The following is a 19,957-nucleotide window of genomic DNA, read 5'->3' as shown; positions in this document are numbered from 1 at the left end:
TAGACCGACCTCGTACGACTGAGCTAAGCGGAATCGATGCGCGCGCGGCGAAATTAAGGACCATATTTTACGTTCACAAACGCGAAAGAAAAACTCATGAAAACTCGAAAATTCGCGTTTTCCGGGATCTAAGGCTACGCTAGATCGATTTTTCACCCCCGAAAACCCCCACATAACAAATTTCAGCGAAATCGTTAGAGCGGTTTCCGAGATCGTCGGTATATATAAATAAATAAATAAATAAATAAATATACAAGAATTGCTCGTTTAATAGTTATAGTTATACTATAGATTTAGTAAAAAAAATCAACACAATGTAATTATCGTGTGTTACTGCCATTATAGTTTTTGTACAACATAATGTATTTCATTGAGATTTATTCTTAAAAATCTCTTTGTAAATTAAAAGAAAATTACTTATAAAGAAGTCAGTTGAATAGTTTAAAAATATTTTTAATTCGGAAAAGAAAACTCATTATTAACATAAGGGGGAAACTCAAACGGCATAAAAACAATATGGCGACTCACCAAGCTTTCAGCTTTTGGTAGATGTAGATGCAGGTCATTGGGATCGGGGTCATGATAGCCACCGATACTGGGACCACTGGAAAAGATATATTATTGATTATTATTGGGATACGTTATTTCCAAGATTATTAATAGTACATTACGACACAAGTGCAGAAAAAAGGAAGTTCGAAGCGAGTGACGATAAATTAAAACACGACCGAAAGGAGTGTATTAAATCGACGAGTTACGAATTTTCTCTTCGCGCGTGCGTCGTACGAGTTTTGCCATTTTTTTTAATACTATAAATGGGCTTACTCTTGGCCACAGACTAGCCAAAGGCAAAGACGTGGCTTACGATGGAGTGAGCTCGCCCAGAAGATGCCCGTTAACCCTTGTTTTGAAGGTTGCCGGGTTATATGAGCTCGAAAATAAAGCCCGCAAGGAATTCCACTCCTTGCATCCTTTTCTCTTGTCATTACATATGCTCTTTGAAGTTTCGACCTAACAAGATATTATGTACTACTTTGCGAACTAGTGCGGGAAAGAAACACCATGTGTACTGAAAAATATTTGCACGGAATGATGGCCGCTTACATATCGTCACTACTTTGAAAAAATCTCGTATCTCACGCTGCTCCTCAAAGTTAAAACGCAGTAAGTCTATATGCATTCCATACATTCATACTACAATTTTCTTTTCATTGACAGACGAAGATACAAGTTTTTTTAAAGTAGTGACGATATGTAAGAAGCGCTTGGCATCCGTTGGATCGTTGGAAAATTGCGGGTCACAATTGGACGAGACTAGCAAAGGACCGGGACAAGTGGCGTACTAGAAGAGCTGTAAAAGTCTAATATGATGATTATTTGATGATTACCTGTAGTGAGATCAGCCTGAGGCTGCGGCAAAGCGTATCGCAGCAAGAATATAGCGATGCCAGTGTTTTGAACACCGGTTTCTATGGATATGGCGAGCGCGTCGGGATGGTTCTGACGCAACACACGCGCTATAAGGTAGCCGAAACCGTAGCCTAGCCAGGGGAGGCCGATGCCTGCGGCTATGATCTGAAAGGAGAAAGATAATCCATAGATTAACATCCCTTAGCAGAGAAAAAGTTAAAACCTGACCAGAAATATACAACTACGCGCCATGTTGTGGAATTTTATTAGAAATATTTTCTTTTTTTTAATACTAACCCTTTTTTATAATAACCTATGAACGCCTGCAGCTCAAGGAGTGTCACATGCGCGTTTCCAACCCATTAGAAGCTTGTACCGGGTTACCGACGACTCAAAGGACAATAGACGGAACAAATTAGTTCCGTAGATCCATCCGTCACTAGCACACCGTACCCTCGTTGAGCTCTGGCAGCCTTACTCACCGGCAGGAACACAACACTATGAGTAGGGTGTTCTTCATACTATACTGAAATGGCACTGCATACATCGGAACAGCGCCCTCTTGACAAGTCATATATTTCTGGCCAGGCTAACGTGCGAGATCATTTACAACCTTATATTATACAAAATATCTGGGCGACCGAGCTTCGCTCGGTTCTATTTTAATATATCACGTCTTTAGATAAAAAAAAACTCTTATAAATACAAAAACAAAAATAGACAAAAAACAAAAACTTAATTTCTGGCCGGGATTCGAAACCCTGACACCTACGATCTATCTGCGTACATTAGACCGACCTCGTACGACTGAACTAAGCGGAATCGATGCGCGCGCGGCGAAATTAACGACCATATTTAACGTTTACGCGCGAAAGAAAAACTCATGAAAACTCGAAAATTCGCGTTTTCCGGGATCTAAGGCTACGCTAGATCGATTTTTCACCCCCGAAAACCCCCACATAACAAATTTCAGCGAAATCGTTAGAGCTGTTTCCGAGATCGTCGGTATAAATAAATAAATATACAAGAATTGCTCGTTTAAAAGTATAAGATTATTTAACACCACACATACACTGATCTGCCAAGTAAACAACGAGAATTATAAGATTCGTTAGAATAGCCAAATCGGTCAATTCTACGAAAAACGACAGTTCGGGTGTTGACCTCTGCATACCCAAGCATAGGCAATATTAGGCTCACAATGATGTAAAAGGGTGATTCTCTGTAAGGATGTTCAACAAACAGTCCCCTGGCAATGATTTTTTAAAATATTTATTTATAAAGTCAGAAATAGTTTGTATAATTTAATTAAGGCAAATGGGTTTTATTAAATTATACTAACTATTTAGGATTTCATTAATAAATATTTCAAAAAATCATTGCCAGGGGACTGTTTGTTGAACATCCTTACAGAGAATCAGGTCAGAAGTACTCGAAACCGACGAGCGTGTATGAGAAACGTTATGAAAGTGTGTGAAGCGAAAGTGGTTTGTCAGGATCGTAGTAAATGGAAATCCGTGATCTCTGCCTACCCCTCTGGGAAACAAACGTGATGGTATGTATGTATGTATGGATATCAGTGGCGGCTGTTGAAAATTTTTGCTAGGTAACACTGAGCAAAAAGAAACCTACTTTTACATTAGGTACTTTACTAGAAATCAACTTTAGGCAAGCCGGTGGGAATCGGCTTGTATGGATCAGCCGCTGCTGATGTATATATATATAATGATAATTTAGACCGTAAGGTCAAGATTAGTACTCACATGGGCTTTAAAACACGTAGAGATGGAGTAAAACAGTCGTTGTTCTAGTGTCCAAACCTCTAACACTAATAGCATTGGACACCTTACACTTTAGTAGTAGTAGTAGTAGTAGTAATACACTTTATTGTACAAAGATAAGAACACACACAGTAAAGAAAAAAGAACACACACATCATTTGTAGAAAGGCGAACTTATCCCATTAAGGGATTAATGCTTTATAAGCAGAAAAAGCGTAAAAATTGACTCATCTGCCAAGTAAACAGCGAGAAAATATACAGATTCGTCACAATGGCGAATATAATGATAAACAGAAGCAGCGATGTCGACAGTGGTTTCAATATCCGGACCATGGAGGCAGAAAACTTTGGAGTCCATTTTTGCATGCCGAGGCCTATAACTCCTATAAGCATGGGCACTATAAGACCCACAACGATGTAGAATAATTACTAATGATAGTTTAGACCGTAAGGTCAAGACTAGTACTCACATGGGCTCTAAAACACGCAGATATGGAGTAAAACAGTCGTTGTTCTAGTGTCCAAACCTCTAACACTAATAGCAATGGACAAAAATTTTATAATCAAAAACAAGTGTAAAAAATTGACTCAGCTGCCAAGTAAACAGCGAGAAAATATACAGATTCGTCACAATGGCGAATATAATGACGAACAGCAGCAGAGATGTCGACAACGGTTTCAATATCCGGACCATGAAGGCGGATAACTTTGGAGTCCATTTCTGCATGCCGAGGCCTATAAGCATGGGCACTATAAGACCCACAACGATGTAGAATAATTACTAATGATAGTTTAGACCGTAAGGTCAAGACTAGTACTCACATGGGCTCTAAAACACGCAGAGATGGAGTAAAACAGTCGTTGTTCTAGAGTCCAAACCTCTAACACTAATAGCAATGGACAAAAATTTTATAATCAAAAACAAGTGTAAAAAATTGACTCACCTGCCAAGTAAACAGCGAGAAAATATACAGATTCGTCACAATGGCGAATATAATGATAAACAGAAGCAGCGATGTCGACAGTTTTTAATATCCGGACCATGAAGGCAGAAAACTTTGGAGTCCATTTCTGCATGCCGAGGCCTATAACTCCTATAAGCATGGGCACTATAAGACCCACAACGATGTAGAATAATTACTAATGATAGTTTAGACCGTAAGGTCAAGACTAGTACTCACATGGGCTCTAAAACACGCAGATATGGAGTAAAACAGTCGTTGTTCTAGTGTCCAAACCTCTAACACTAATAGCAATGGACAAAAATTTCATAATCAAAAACAAGTGTAAAAAATTGACTCAGCTGCCAAGTAAACAGCGAGAAAATATACAGATTCGTCACAATGGCGAATTTAATGACGAACAGCAGCAGAGATGTCGACAACGGTTTCAATATCCGGACCATGAAGGCGGATAACTTTGGAGTCCATTTCTGCATGCCGAGGCCTATAAGCATGGGCACTATAAGACCCACAACGATGTAGAATAATTACTGATGATAGTTTAGACCGTAAGGTCAAGACTAGTACTCACATGGGCTCTAAAACACGCAGAGATGGAGTAAAACAGTCGTTGTTCTAGAGTCCAAACCTCTAACACTAATAGCAATGGACAAAAATTTTATAATCAAAAACAAGTGTAAAAAATTGACTTACCTGCCAAGTAAACAGCGAGAAAATATACAGATTCGTCACAATGGCGAATATAATGACGAACAGCAGCAGAGATGTCGACAACGGTTTCAATATCCGGACCATGAAGGCGGATAACTTTGGAGTCCATTTCTGCATGCCGAGGCCTATAAGCATGGGCACTATAAGACCCACAACGATGTAGAATAATTACTAATGATAGTTTAGACCGTAAGGTCAAGACTAGTACTCACATGGGCTCTAAAACACGCAGAGATGGAGTAAAACAGTCGTTGTTCTAGAGTCCAAACCTCTAACACTAATAGCAATGGACAAAAATTTTATAATCAAAAACAAGTGTAAAAAATTGACTCACCTGCCAAGTAAACAGCGAGAAAATATACAGATTCGTCACAATGGCGAATATAATGATAAACAGAAGCAGCGATGTCGACAGTTTTTAATATCCGGACCATGAAGGCAGAAAACTTTGGAATCCATTTCTGCATGCCGAGGCCTATAACTCCTATAAGCATGGGCACTATAAGACCCACTACGATGTAGAATAATTAGTGACGACCGGTCTGGCGCAGTTGGTAGTGACCCTGCCTGCAACGCCGCGGTCCCGGGTTCGAATCCCGGTAAGGGCTATTATTTGTGTGATGAGCACAGATATTTGTACCTGAGTCATGGATGTTTTCTATGTATATAAGTATTTATATATTATATATATCGTTGTCTGAGTACCCACAACACAAGCTTTCTTGAGCTTACCGTGGGCCTCAGTCAATCTGTGTAAGAATGTCCTATAATAATATTTATTACTAATGATAGTTTAGACCGTAAGGTCAAGACTAGTACTCACATGGGCTCTAAAACACGCAGAGATGGAGTAAAACAGTCGTTGTTCTAGTGTCCAAACCTCTAACACTAATAGCAATGGACAAAAATGTTATAATCAAAAACAAGTGTAAAAAATTGACTCACCTGCCAAGTAAACAGCGAGAAAATATACAGATTCGTCACAATGGCGAATATAATGACGAACAGCAGCAGAGATGTCGACAACGGTTTCAATATCCGGACCATGAAGGCGGATAACTTTGGAGTCCATTTCTGCATGCCGAGGCCTATAAGCATGGGCACTATAAGACCCACAACGATTTAGAATAATTACTAATGATAGTTTAGACCGTAAGGTCAAGACTAGTACTCACATGGGCTCTAAAACACGCAGAGATGGAGTAAAACAGTCGTTGTTCTAGTGTCCAAACCTCTAACACTAATAGCAATGGACAAAAATTTTATAATCAAAAACAAGTGTAAAAAATTGACTTACCTGCCAAGTAAACAGCGAGAAAATATACAGATTCGTCACAATGGCGAATATAATGATAAACAGAAGCAGCGATGTCGACAGTGGTTTCAATATCCGGACCATAAAGGCGGATAACTTTGGAGTCCATTTCTGCATGCCGAGGCCTATGAGCATGGGCACTATGAGGCCAACGACGAAGGAGGCGATACGCGCGTATGGGACCACGATGTTGGCGTTACGGAACACTACTTGGCCGAGGGAGAAGAGCCAAGCTGGCATGAATCCTGGAAAAGAAAGGTTTTTTAATTAAGAAGGGGCCTGTTAAAAAATTAAGGAGTCTAAAAAGTTGGTTACAACGGTAGTGGAAGGCCTAAGAAAAGATGGATGGAATGTGTGAACAATGATATGAGAGTGAAAGGTGTTAGTATGGAAATGACGGCTGATAGAGAGGAATGGAGGAAGAAAATCTGCTGCGCCGACCCCAAATAATGGGAACAGGGCAAGAGAATGATGATGGTTCCAAAATTTCTACTTAAACCGTTTTAATACGACTCAATCGGATTTCGGAAACTGTTAGCACTTTATAAATGAAACTATGAGATTTTTTTTCCTGTTACTAACATATTATAAATAGTGAGTTTTATATATTAACGAGTAAGATTTTCGGGGCTGAGAAGTGAAAGCGAGCGACAGGTTTCCTCTCAGCATGAATGTCCAGATGTTAGAATCTTCATGTGATATTCCTCTTAAGAACCCATTTTATAGCTTAGTTTGTTTGTACTTACCAAAACAAGCCAGCGTGGATATAGAAGTCATAGCGAGCGACAAATTAAGGTTCCCTCCCAGCACGAAGGTCCAGATGTTGGAAGCTCCTCCTCCAGGTGATACTCCGGTGAAGAACATGCCGAGACGCATGGCAGCAGACACGTCGTCCGAACCGGGGAATACGAGGAAGCCGAGGCCGAATGACATCTGGAAACACAGAAAATACGGTGAAATCCTATGCCCCTTTTTTTGGAGTCAGTAAAGGTATATCTACCAAAACCCGTGCTGCTTCGCGAAAACGGTGTTAAAATACCATATTTCGATTTTAAATCAACGAAGATTAGCGTTTACCGATTTTGGAAACTGAACTGTTTTATGATTTTATTTTACGTGGCTTTTATTGCCCATTTATGCCCTTTGACTACTTCACTGTTGGTCACTCTATCGCACAGCCAAAGGTTATGAAGAGCAGGGACACCAAGCAATATACTCAACAGTGGCATTATAAACGAAGTGTTAGTCCTGAAGTCTCATGAATAACCAATATATTTACTCACCAGTGGCATGAAGAGAAACTGGCCTAACATTCCTATAGCGGGCCCCACTGGCCTTTTGACTACTTCCTTCACTGTGGGCCAGTCCATCGCGCACCCGAAGTTTATGAAGATCAGGGACACCTGGAAAAAAAATCATTATCGTTTAGAAAATTCTATTATTTTCAGTTTCATAATAGAGGAATAAGTAAGGGAAGAGTTGAATATAAATATTACATACATACATACAGTCACGCCTGCATCCCATAAAGGGGTAGGCAGAGCACATGAAACTCCTAAAGCTTCAGTGCCACTCTTGGCAAATAAGGGGTTGAAAGAAAACGAAACTGTGGCATTGCAGTGACAGGTTACCAGCCTCTCGCCTACGCCACAATTTAACCCATATCCCACAGTCGCCTTCTACGACACCCACGGGAAGAAAGGGGGAAATATTATAAATATTAAATATAAATATTATAAAAAGTCACCTGCTCACTATACAAATTGGCAAAATAATAGTGGGCTAAAACACCCACAAAACTTATAAAGGCAAATACACTATTTATTTTCTCTACGTCACTCATATTGCAATTTATTAACTAAAAACATAAAATACGTAGTTGATCTGTATGCAGCAAGCATCAAGTGATAGAATTGGTTTGAGTATGCAAACGACAAACTATCGACACTTAACTATACATTATCGCCTGGATTAAACATTGTGCTGTTCTCAAGCTAAAGGTACCACGTTTTCGCTTATACATTGACGTAACAGGTAAGCGTGGAAAGCGACAATGTGGTAACTTTTATTGGGAACGCCACAAATGCAAACTAATCCACTTAACACTTATAGATTATCGCGCGGATTAAACTTTCAAGAGACTTTGAGAGGACGATTAGATATTGCTTAAAAGGATACAAACGTGGGTGAGCGTCAGGACCCCTGGACCACTACAGATATTTGATGTTTAGTACATACTAAAATTTAGTACCTATTTGATACTATTTGGTACCTGAGTACATATATTTGGTACCTCCACTGATATCGAAAAATCGAGCGAATAAAGTGGCCAGACATTCTGACGTCAGGATGTCTGGACCATTTTTGGTTTACATAGTTCTAGACAACACTACTAATTGATATCCTAGTCAATATTTACTACCTATTTGGTACCTGTCAATATATTTTTTTCAAATTTTTTTGGCATACCAGAAAAAAGTTATGACGGAATAAATTCCGTCATAACTTTTTTCTGGTCTTTAAAAAGTTGTGAGCCCGGCCGTGCCGTTGAAGTATGTAGCGCCTGTTTTGACACTGTTTTGTTACTTTTATATTTCGACAATATTAATGCCACTAGTCAGTAGAGATGATGTGCGAGTGCCTAAAAATAAATTCCTATTTAATTTGACGCGCAGGAGGGCAGGCGGATTTGCCTCTATTCTTTTGACATATGCGCTACATACTTCAACGCCACGGCTGGGCTCACAACTTTAAATTCCATCATAACTTTTTCTGGTAAACCAAAAAAATTTGAAAAAAATATATTGACAGGTACCAAATAGGTAGTAAATATTGACTAAGATATCAATTAGTAGTGTTGTCTAGAACTATGTAAACCAAAAATGGTCCAGACATCCTGACGTCAGAATGTCTGGCCACTTTATTCGCTCGATTTTTCGATATCAGTGGAGGTACCAAATATATGTACTCAGGTACCAAATAGTATCAAATAGGTACTAAATTTTAGTATGTACTAAACATCAAATATCTGTAGTGGTCCAGGGGTCCTGACGCTCACAAACGTGGTGCTACGAGTAAAATGTAGCTAAAGTAAATACCTACAGCCCTCCAGCACATAAAACGCAGATGGTATTTAACTTAACAAGAAATTGGTAAAGATTTATAAATTGCTATTGGCCGCATTGTTTTTGATCTATGTGCATTCGTAGCTGCGTTGTTATAGTATTTACATATGTACGGTATATTTAGGTTTATTTTAATTCCTATTTATGTATGTTTATTAGTATTAAGATTATTTGACGTTTTCTATCACTCACTGCATCACCTACTCAAATCAGTTGTTTTTTGTGTCTTGTCTCTACTACCCAAAGGTTGTCTGGAAGAGATCGCTCTTTAGCGATAAGACCGCCTGTTGTCTACCATAGTTAATTAAAGTTATGTGATGTAATTTTGTTATATTGGTGAACATAAAGAATATTTGTATTGTATTGTATTGTAATCTTAGAAAGAAGTAATCTTTGTGTGTTTAATATGTCGAATACGGAGTCTATGCCTCGCTCAGGTCTCAGTACTCTGACCGACCAGTTACCCACTGGGTATTAAGTTGTGCCATTGTTTATTGGACACTAATTTTGCAATACCCTACTCGGGTCCATGTTACCATTTAATGTAAAATTTCATGTGTACTTGGAAGCAAATAAATAGATATCTCTATCACTCTTACTTATTGAACTAGGTAAATCTTTAGTAATATACTTACAAACAGAGCCACGTTGGTGACGAATACGCAGTCTAAGACAGACTACGAATTACTCACGGGGTTGACGGGGTACTCAGTCGTGCCATTATTTCTTGGACACTTATTGAACTAGGTACATTTTTAGTAATATACTTACGAATAGAGCTACGCTGGTGACGAATACGGAGTCTATTACCCGCTCTGGCCTGAGTACTGTCACCGAAAGCGAGTTGTCGACGGGGTATTCAGTGGTACCGCGTTTGGTGGATAACTTCACTTCACTGAATCCTGGAATGGACCAAAAAAATATTCCATTAATGTGAATCTTATTTTAAAGATAGATAAACAATTTCACTACATCTCATATTGCATTGCATGGCATTGTGTACATTTCAGAGAAATATGAGTAGACAAGACGAATCAAACTTCTTTGCTAAGTAATCTAAGTATATGGTTTCTAGACTGTTTACATGGCGACCGTGCGGAATGCCTCGCTTCTTTACACAAAATTGTAATGGTCGAAAATAGAGTTAAGTGATTGTATAGTTCGGACTGGTTACCACAAAAGCAAACATTTTGGATATTTTGTGGGTTACGATTATAAATATAATTTTCCCCTCACTAGCTCGGAAACACGTGTTTTGTCCTTTAATACCAGCGGGTAAAAATGTATTTTATCCACTAGTGGGAAAAGTAATTTGACCTTGAATAAAGTCAAATTAACTGCTTTAAAATTACTAAAAGTAGGTGAATCTAGTAATAAAGATGATTTACCACCTGTAGAACTACTGGAAGCAGTGATAAATGCATTTTTTGCGTTGTAGTTTCCTCGCTATATAGTGAGGGGAAAAGTTTTGTGTTACACTCGGGTGCAAATGTATTTTACTTCTCGTGTGTTAAAAAACTCGCAAGTTCAGGATTCTATTCTCGAACCACTCGCTTTGCTCGTGGTTCAACTATAGAATCCTTTCACTTGCTCGTTTTTCAATTCCACACTCGGTGTTAAAATACAACTTTGCACCCTTGTATAACAAATAACTATTAGAAATTTGTACAAAACACAAATGTCATGAAATTTCATACCTAAAAACACCCGGCGGCCTGCATGACGCCTTCGAAGTACGAAGGCCCGTCTGAGGTCTACCATTTCATCACTCAATCTACTGTATTACTTACCTAAAAACCCTTCACAAACATCTCCCCTCCTAAACACCCCGATAAATGGGAACGTACCAAGATTCTTCTCGGTTTTTGGCTATATTTTTTTATCATCTGAATTTGGCATGATTTTCTTACCTAAAAACACCCCGTCGACTTGCATGACGCCTTCGAAGTGCCCCCTACTAGCATGGTCTTCACTGAGCACGTACGAAGGCCCGTCCGAGTTCTGCCATTTGGCTGTAGCTAGCTGTTCTTCGCTCGACGACAGTATTAGTTCGTCGTTAGCCTGTATCCCAGTGCCTGTGGACAAATATTGTGTTAGTTTATATTGTGTAACCACTCCCTAACCACATTTCTATGCGGTTAAAAGGCGCTCTAAGTTACAGCGACATGAAATTAATCAAACATTACATATTCCGCTATTTCCGATCCGATATTCCGTTTTTCAATATTCCGTTATTTTTAAAACAATTCGTATGCCCGAGTTATGCAGGTTAGCCCCGTGGGCCTCAAATAGTAAAATAATGATGTTATGTAATTTTCATACCAACGACTTCTGAGATTGATTAATCTATCCATCTATATTATATTGTTAGTAGGATTCGCTATTTTGTGTTTTTATAATAAGAAGATCAATATTAGTGACATACACTATTGGTGTGTGTAAAGTATGTAAAGTCTCTAATCCGCATCAGGCTACGGGCCACGTGCAGTGGTCCTAAGACCCGTAAATATTCAAATACATATTTGTAATCATGATCCAATAGCTGTTTACTTCATATAAAAGTCTAATTTTAAGAATTTTCGACTTAATGTTTTCGATATAAAACCAGTATGCTTGATTTTTTTCCGCTACTGTATAAATGATTATTTAATTGAACTCCAATCAAATGACACAGATGACACTTGAAGGATGACATGACTTTGAGGTTGGTATAGATAGCATATGCAGATTACAGTATTTATAAGTAATGAAAATCAATAGTCTATTCTAATGAACACAAGTTAATTTATAATCTATTGAAAATATTTTAACTTGTGCTGTCTTAAAGTAGTCACACTACTATGTATTTAAATTAAAACCGAAATAAATTACACATATGAAAGAAAAAGTGACCAAGTCCTCTGGTGCCTGAGGCTGGAATCGAACCAGCGTACTTTCCAATCGCGGGAAATGCCTCTTTATCCGCTCGGCCACCCAGGTCACAGCTGTCGAGGTCGAAATTATCTCTCATATAAGTAATCTATACAAGGACTCGTAGCGCCCTCTGTCCACCCCTAGGGCAGAACGGTATGGTTCTTGCCCCCCGTGTAAACCAAACTCAGGTTGGTTTCGACACAGCTCGAGAGATGGCGCTGCTAAATCAATTCTAATGAACACAAGTTAATTTATAATCTATTGAAAATATTTTAACTTGTGCTGTCTTAAAGTAGTCACACTACTATGTATTTAAATTAAAACCGAAATAAATTACACATATGAAAGAAAAAGTGACCAAGTCCTCTGGTGCCTGAGGCTGGAATCGAACCAGCGTACTTTCCAATCGCGGGAAATGCCTCTTTATCCGCTCGGCCACCCAGGTCACAGCTCAATCAATAGTCTACATTCATTTTGTTATCTCAGAGTCTAAACATACCTTTGATGACGCATATAACTGACCATTCGTACATCTTTTTGTACTAAGCTAGACTTCTAATTGACAGTTAATTGACCCTATTTGAAAGTCATTTTGGTGTAACGAACTCAAACTTAACGAAGGGGTTCACCCTATTGTAATGTGATGCTAACCACATGGAGGAAGTGGCATTCGAAGTCCTATTATTACTCTATTTAATACCAGCTTTTCCCGCGGCTTCGCCCGCGTACTAAGTTTCGAATAAAATTATCAAAATAATCTAGTTTTCCTATACATACTTTAGACCCCATTTCACCCGCTTATGAGGTGAATTTTGAAAAATCATTTCTTAGTGATCTCACTTTAAAAGGAACTTACGTGCCAAATTCGGAATCGCTAGGACCAGTGGTTTCGGCTGTGAGTTGATATGTCAGTCAGTCAGTTTCTTCTTATCATATATTAGATGTGAAAAAAGCCTATAACACAACTAATAAAAGATTGGATTACCAAAACCATGATAATGATGATTGATAATATATTCACTGTCAGATAATTCATTTGATCTGCTTAATCGATATCTAAGGATTAACTAGCCAGTTTTTTTTTAATTTAATACCCAATTAGACTTAAAAACATTATACCACGGCGGTGGCAAACAGACATACGTTCCGCCTGATGGAATAAGCCCACAACATATTTATTTATAAGTGGAAAACACTGCCTGGGCCTTGGCAATGTAGCCTTGAACAAGAACTTTTTCCATTTTCCATTTTTAAATTAATTCTGGGTCCAGTTTTTTACGTAAAAATATAATAAAATTTGGTTCGTTTACGAATAGAGATTACTAACCATTGACAGTAACGTTGACCATGTAGTAATCATCCATGTGTACAGAGACCTGGTCCGGTATGAAGTAGGCTGTGAGCTGCGGGGCCGCCTGGCACAACACCCACAGAGGACACATCGCCAGGATGTACAGCACGATGAGGTGCAGCGGCCATATTGGGCACATGGTCGCTGGTTAACTGTGGACAAGGAAGATTCTGTTAGAAAGATATTTTACAGATTTTAAAAAGTAGGTTAATATTTTTTTTTATGTTTCTTTGGTTACTCCACTTTCTATAAACTTTTGAGGCCTACTTTACAGTTAGTTTCATTGCCAGCACGACAAAATCAGAAATGAACAGCTATAGTAGTATGTGTACTTTATTTATTCGTCTCAAAAAAATTAATTTGTATAAATTGTAACATTTCTCCATGAAACCCACACAAAAAAACAAACTCCTTTATAAAGTCACTTATCGGAACGTCAATGATAACTTCACTTCAAAATAAACAAATTTTTTTTATTGATATTCAGTAGTTTTAGGTATATATCACAGTTTCCAGTCGATATTAACCTATTAGCCTAGACATTCGATGAATTAATGCAACTTGACTTGTGCAATGGTGCTAAAAGTACCAACCAAGGTTAACAAATTCACCGTGAAATTGTGTGCCGGTAATATTCAAATTAACTGGTAACGAAACAATGATCTTTACCACATTTTACACAACAAAATATTACGGTTTCATATTGTATATTTATAAAGAATATACTAGAAAATTACGCGAATTAACACTGCAAATAAAATAGAACACACTAAACTAGAAACACGTATTAAAAAACAATATACAAATGCGTCACACTTCGAATAAAATTACAATAAATTATTTTAAATTTCAAATCAGTACAAGCCGGCAGTAACATTCAGATTGGGGTAAACACCGAATTAAAACGATCACAAAAACTTAGAATTTGCGTATTTTAAGTTGCACAAAAACCCACCTAGCGAGGTCGAGCGACGCGATATAACTAAAAGGATAACTATCTTTAAACTTGTATTATAAGTTGGCCATTATCGATATCTTAAGAGCGTTATAACATTTCGGCGTCGGGCGAAATTAGGTATTTTACCCGCCGCGCGAGCCCAATATGCCGACCCTTTCTAGCACGTCTTATCACTCGCTCGCACTACAATAATGGACAAAACAATCTTGATCCTTTCTATGGAATTTTGATAACAACCACAATCTACTATCTCGATATAAACTTTTGGTTTCTAATAAACATTATTTTGTACGAAAATACGAGAATATAGCGCGAAATAATATCAATTATGTTAAAATTTATTTAAAAAATTAAAGTAATAATTATAAAAGTAGACCCCATCCCAAATATTTGCTTTTGTTATATGATAAGTATTAGAGTAAAGTATATATTAATATGATGATAAAATAAGACAAATACAATTCTAATTACTTCAAGGTGGTGCTCAGGGTCTGATGATGGAGCCAGATGGTGGTCACCAATACTAATGAACAATATGACTATACAACTTCGTGGTTTACATGTCATTCTAGCATTTTCACTTTCACATTTCAAGTGCATATACCACGAGTATAGGTTTTCGGGTGTGCTGATTTAAAAATTAATGACCGATTTGGAATCTGACATTGCTGACTGTCACTTTGACACAAAAGTCGTCATGGGTGTCGTAAAATAGGTTTTAGGGGGTGCTGATTCCAAAATTAATGACCAATGTGGAATCTGACATTGCTGACTGTCACTTTGACGCAAAAGTCGTCATGGGTGTCGTCAAATAGGTTTGCGGGGGTGCTGATTCCAAAATTAATTAACAATGTGGAATCTGACATTGCTGACTGTCACTTTGACACAAAAGTCGTCATGGGTGTCGTAAAATTGGTTTTAGGGGGTGCTGATTCCAAAATTAATGACCAATGTGGAATCTAACATTGCTGACTGCCACTTTGACACAAAAGTCATCATGGGTGTCGTAAAATAGGTTTTAGGGGGTGCTGATTCCAAAAATAATGACCAATGTGGAATCTAACATTGCTGACTGTCACTTTGACACAAAAGTCGTCATGGGTGTCGTCAAATAGGTTTCCGGAGGTGCTGATTTGAAAATTAATGACCGATTTGGAATCTTGACATTGCTGACTGTCACTTTGACACAAAAGTCGTCATGGGTGTCGTCAAAAAGGTTTCCGGGGTGCTGATTCCAAAATTAACGACTATTTTGGAATCTCACAGTGCTAATTGTCATTTTGACACAAAAGGAATCATGGGTGTAGTCAAATAGTTTTTAGGGGTACTGATTCCAAAATTAATGAAATGATTTAAAAAGTAATGACCGATTTGGAACCTGACATTGCACAGTACCCCTGGAAACCTATTTGATGACACCCATAACGACTTTTATGTCAAAGTGACAGTCAGCAATGTCAGATTCCAAATTGATCATTAATATTGAGATCAGTACCCATGAAAACCTATTTGAAGACACCCATGATCACTTTTGTGTCAAAGTGACAGTCAACAGTGTCAGATTCCAAATTGGTCATTAGTTTTCAAACACCTCCGGATACCTATTTGACGACACCCATGACGACTTTTGTGTCAAGTGACAGCAATGTCACATTCCAAATTGGCCACTAATTTTGGAATCAGCACCCCCTAAAACCTATTTTACGACACCCATGAAGACTTTTGTGTCAAAGTGACAGTCAGCAATGTCAGATTTAACATTGGTCATTAATTTTGGAATCAGCACCCCCTAAAACCTATTTTACGACACCCATGACGACTTTTGTGTCAGAGTGACAGTCAGCAATGTCATATTGAACATTGGTCATTAATTTTGGAATCAGCACCTCCTAAAACCTATTTTACGACACCCATGACGACTTTTGTGTCAAAGTGACAGTCAGCAATGTCAGATTCCACATTGGTCATTAATTTTGGAATCAGCACCCCCTAAAACCTATTTTACGACACCCATGACGACTTTTGTGTCAAAGTGACAGTCAGCAATGTCAGATTCCAAATTGGTCATTCATTTTGTAATCAGCACCCCCTAAAACCTATTTTACGACACCCATGACGACTTTTGTGTCAGAGTGACAATCAGCAATGTCAGATTGAACATTGGTCATTAATTTTGGAATCAGCACCCCCTAAAACCTATTTTACGACACCCATGACGACTTTTGTGTCAAAGTGACAGTCAGCAATGTCAGATTCCACATTGGTCATTAATTTTGGAATCAGCACCCCCTAAAACCTATTTTACAACACCCATGATGACTTTTGTATCAAAGTGACAGTCATCTGAGGTACTACATATTCGTAATCTGAAAGTAATCAAGTCAATAATTTCAGTTATTTTGAATCGACTATGATTCCGAATTATTGGTAATAGTAATGATTGTATAGATGATTAGTGATTCCTTTACATGTAATGGTAATTTACCGTTTCACTTGATTACATTACAAGTAATCTGACACCCAGTAGTGTCAGATTACAAAGTAAAATCAAGTAATCGTGTAATCCGGAATCGATTACGATTTCCCCATCTCTGGGTTTAGTTATATGGTTCATTGGTACTGGTGACCACCATCTGGCTCCATCATCAGACCCTGAGTACCACCTCTTGTCAAAGGTCTTGTTGAGACGAACCCAACGAGCCTAAACACGAAGTCGTTTACTTACATGGTTCACTGGTACTGGTGACCACCTTCTGGCTCCATCATCAGATCCCGAGTACCATCTTGATGTGTCTTATCATCTTGACCGTATTGTAATTTTCACATTTTTATCATCACAATGTTGTAATACTTTAACATTCAAACATAACAAAGTATTACAAAATAAAAATAAAAAATAAAATAAAATAAAATATCTTTATTTCAGACCAAAGTCCATACAGTGAGCAAAATACATTTTTTAAAAAACTTATTCTAATTCTAATTAAGGTGCCTTGGTGACAGCCACATACACTCAGTTATATGTGTAGGTGGCCACCACCGAGTGCATTCTAGTCCAGTGTATGAGGAGCTGACTATCCCAGCGATCAGCTAAGACGGCCAGAAGGCTGTTCCGGCTGCCACGCAGGCGGCACAAAGATGCCGCGCACCGCGCGCGCAGCATGGCCTGAAAACCATCTACGCGCGCATGCGCGAACATTCCCGATGCACTACACCAGCGCGGCAGCCGCAACAGCGCCCTGAACGCATTGTTATACTGGACGCGGAGGTCACCCAGCGCCCTCTGCGTACAGCTGGCCCATAGTGCACATGTGTATAGTGATGTGCAAAAAGCTTTAAACAAAGTTATCTTGACAGGCACTGTGCATCGCCCGAACCTATGTGCCAGCATGTTCGCCCTGGTCGCCAGCGCCCTCCGCTCCCTCTTTATATCCTCATCGTCACACATATCATCACATAATACATGGCCAAGGTACTTAAATACATACACTCTTTTTAATGGCACTCCATTAAGCAACACTGGAGGAACCTCTTCAGGACACTTATTACCAGATTTAAAAATCATTAATTCACTTTTAAAGCAATTATATTTAAGACCATGACTGTTAGCATATTGCTCACAGACTAGTAACAGTTTCCTAAGCCCGCCTACCGAGCAAATATTTACGGATCTAGGATCAAAAGCAAATATTTACGGATCTAGGATCAAATTCGTTGGTCGCTGTTTACACACACACAATGCGAGGATAGCCCGTGTATAAACAAGGCGTCCGACCCACACAACGATAAATATTCTCGACGTTTGCGATGAAAACTCGGAGACCAAAGCGACATACGTCTTACCTCCTCGAGCTCCGGCGCGGCACTGAAATCGCAGGCGTCCGTCGCCGGTAAAATAGCGACAGGAAGGCTAGTTTTCAAAAAATTGGCAAAAAATCATGATAAAATATTATAACGACAAATGGATAACAGCAGTTTAAGCACATTGTGCAGATTATTTATATACTAAAATAACTTCGATAACATGTAGATTTTCGGAGAAATGATCACTTGTTTCGATGTATTTTCAAGACAAAATTGAGTTCGTTTTACTTTCAATTTCTCAATTTCAAAGGATTAAATGATAAATATTGTTTAATAGGCCTAAAGTACAAGATATTAGGAATTTAAATTTACCGCATTTATGAGAGTGAGCTTATGAAATTGTACATAATAAGAGCTCCGAAATCTGTGCTTCGCGCGGTTTTTCCTAAACGAGCATCAGAAAAAAAATCATTACTAATTGAAAACGCTTTTTCATCCATATGTTTTTTAATGAACCGACAGTTAATTAGATTTTCTAACTGAAACAAGTACTTTAACTGTCTTTTAGTATGAGTAAAGTGTACAATTTTGCCGATAAATATTGTACATTTTACAATATATCGCCTTTTTTTGTCATAGCGCTCTTAAGCATGTATGTATTTCTTTAGATAGTAGTCAAACGTGGAGATAAATGGATAACGTGACGTCACTGTGGTTATAACACACCGGGCATTATCGAATTCAATTATGTAAGAATAATAAAGCCAACAAAGTAAGTGTACTATAGGTCAAATAAAGCTGATGTATCCCAGTAGCCACTACATCGTGCGTGACTATTCTTTAAAAAGAGCAAGTGAGCAATCTATGGTATATTTCTGTAAAGCGTGTGTATAATAGTCAGCGTCTAATATTGTATTAACCTAACAAAATAATTGACAACAAAACCTTGAGACTTCATAAACCTTCCTAAGCATAGGATTAATAGGTATTTTCGTGATTGAGTCATAATAAATATCTGCTAATGTCTTATTTAACTATATGACGTCAAATGGTTTAAATATTCGACGTTGCTTGCTACCAAATCTCTGTATCTGTACCTATAGTATTCGTGAAAATTGGATCTACAAATTCAAAGTACGAGTATATAGCAAACTTTTACAGATTTTCAATCGAAAGGATTATACAATTATACAATCGCAAGAACGGTATTCATTCGCGCAAATAAGTACTGAATTTAAGCATGTTACTCACAAAGTACTTATTTTAAGGTTTATGGTTATTAGGTACTTTGTTTTTTGGGGTACATTTAGATTGCAATGAGCTCACAAAGTTGCGATATTAAGGCATTACTTAATGATAATGACCGGTACTGAATGAATACACATCCGTTAAGCTAGACATCTTTTGTGTATGTTCAAAAGACATTTAGTGAATAGGCGGTACACAGACATTAAGACAGCTTCCGGTTGATGTAGTTATTCCTTCTGTATAGTCGCGGAGCTGCCAAAGCTCTCACAAATATCAAAACATGCACTCTAACGTCAGAGAGATTTGGCAGCTACGATATATTTGATCGCGACTGTACTGTATGTATAACATCATCAACATGTCTTGATTTTATTATTTT

The 19,957-nt window shown here is 38.1% G+C and overlaps 2 protein-coding genes across 5 annotated transcripts in view; both read right to left on the bottom strand.

The window, feature by feature from the left end:
* LOC125238169 (ileal sodium/bile acid cotransporter-like) overlaps positions 1-19,957 on the bottom strand; it is a 47,855-nt gene that overhangs the window by 3,261 nt on the left and 24,637 nt on the right. For 3 of the 4 annotated variants that reach the window (XM_048145439.1, XM_048145438.1, XM_048145441.1), the window contains exons 2-9: positions 13,545-13,720; positions 11,215-11,379; positions 10,076-10,206; positions 7,463-7,582; positions 6,926-7,112; positions 6,162-6,424; positions 1,389-1,575; positions 529-604 (exon numbers count right to left, since the gene is read on the bottom strand). In XM_048145439.1, the coding sequence (XP_048001396.1) occupies positions 529-604; positions 1,389-1,575; positions 6,162-6,424; positions 6,926-7,112; positions 7,463-7,582; positions 10,076-10,206; positions 11,215-11,379; positions 13,545-13,707 (1,292 nt within the window). In that variant the 5' untranslated portion in view covers positions 13,708-13,720. Of the gene's footprint in view, positions 1-528; positions 605-1,388; positions 1,576-6,161; positions 6,425-6,925; positions 7,113-7,462; positions 7,583-10,075; positions 10,207-11,214; positions 11,380-13,544; positions 13,721-14,523; positions 14,602-19,957 lie in introns of those variants that run through there. The other variant, XM_048145440.1, reaches the window with a different exon arrangement.
* On the bottom strand, positions 17,441-18,174 carry LOC125238172. The gene is made up of 2 exons (XM_048145447.1): positions 17,716-18,174; positions 17,441-17,676 (listed from the first exon to the last, which is right to left on the bottom strand). Exons 1-2 carry the CDS (start codon positions 18,089-18,091, stop codon positions 17,540-17,542), a joined length of 513 nt encoding a protein of 170 aa, XP_048001404.1. The 5' UTR covers positions 18,092-18,174; the 3' UTR covers positions 17,441-17,539.

Source organism: Leguminivora glycinivorella, chromosome 23, assembly GCF_023078275.1.
Source record: "Leguminivora glycinivorella isolate SPB_JAAS2020 chromosome 23, LegGlyc_1.1, whole genome shotgun sequence".
In the NCBI taxonomy this organism is placed as follows: domain Eukaryota; kingdom Metazoa; phylum Arthropoda; class Insecta; order Lepidoptera; family Tortricidae; genus Leguminivora; species Leguminivora glycinivorella.
Note: the sequence above shows the minus strand (reverse complement) of the source record. Positions and strands in the feature narration are given on the sequence as shown.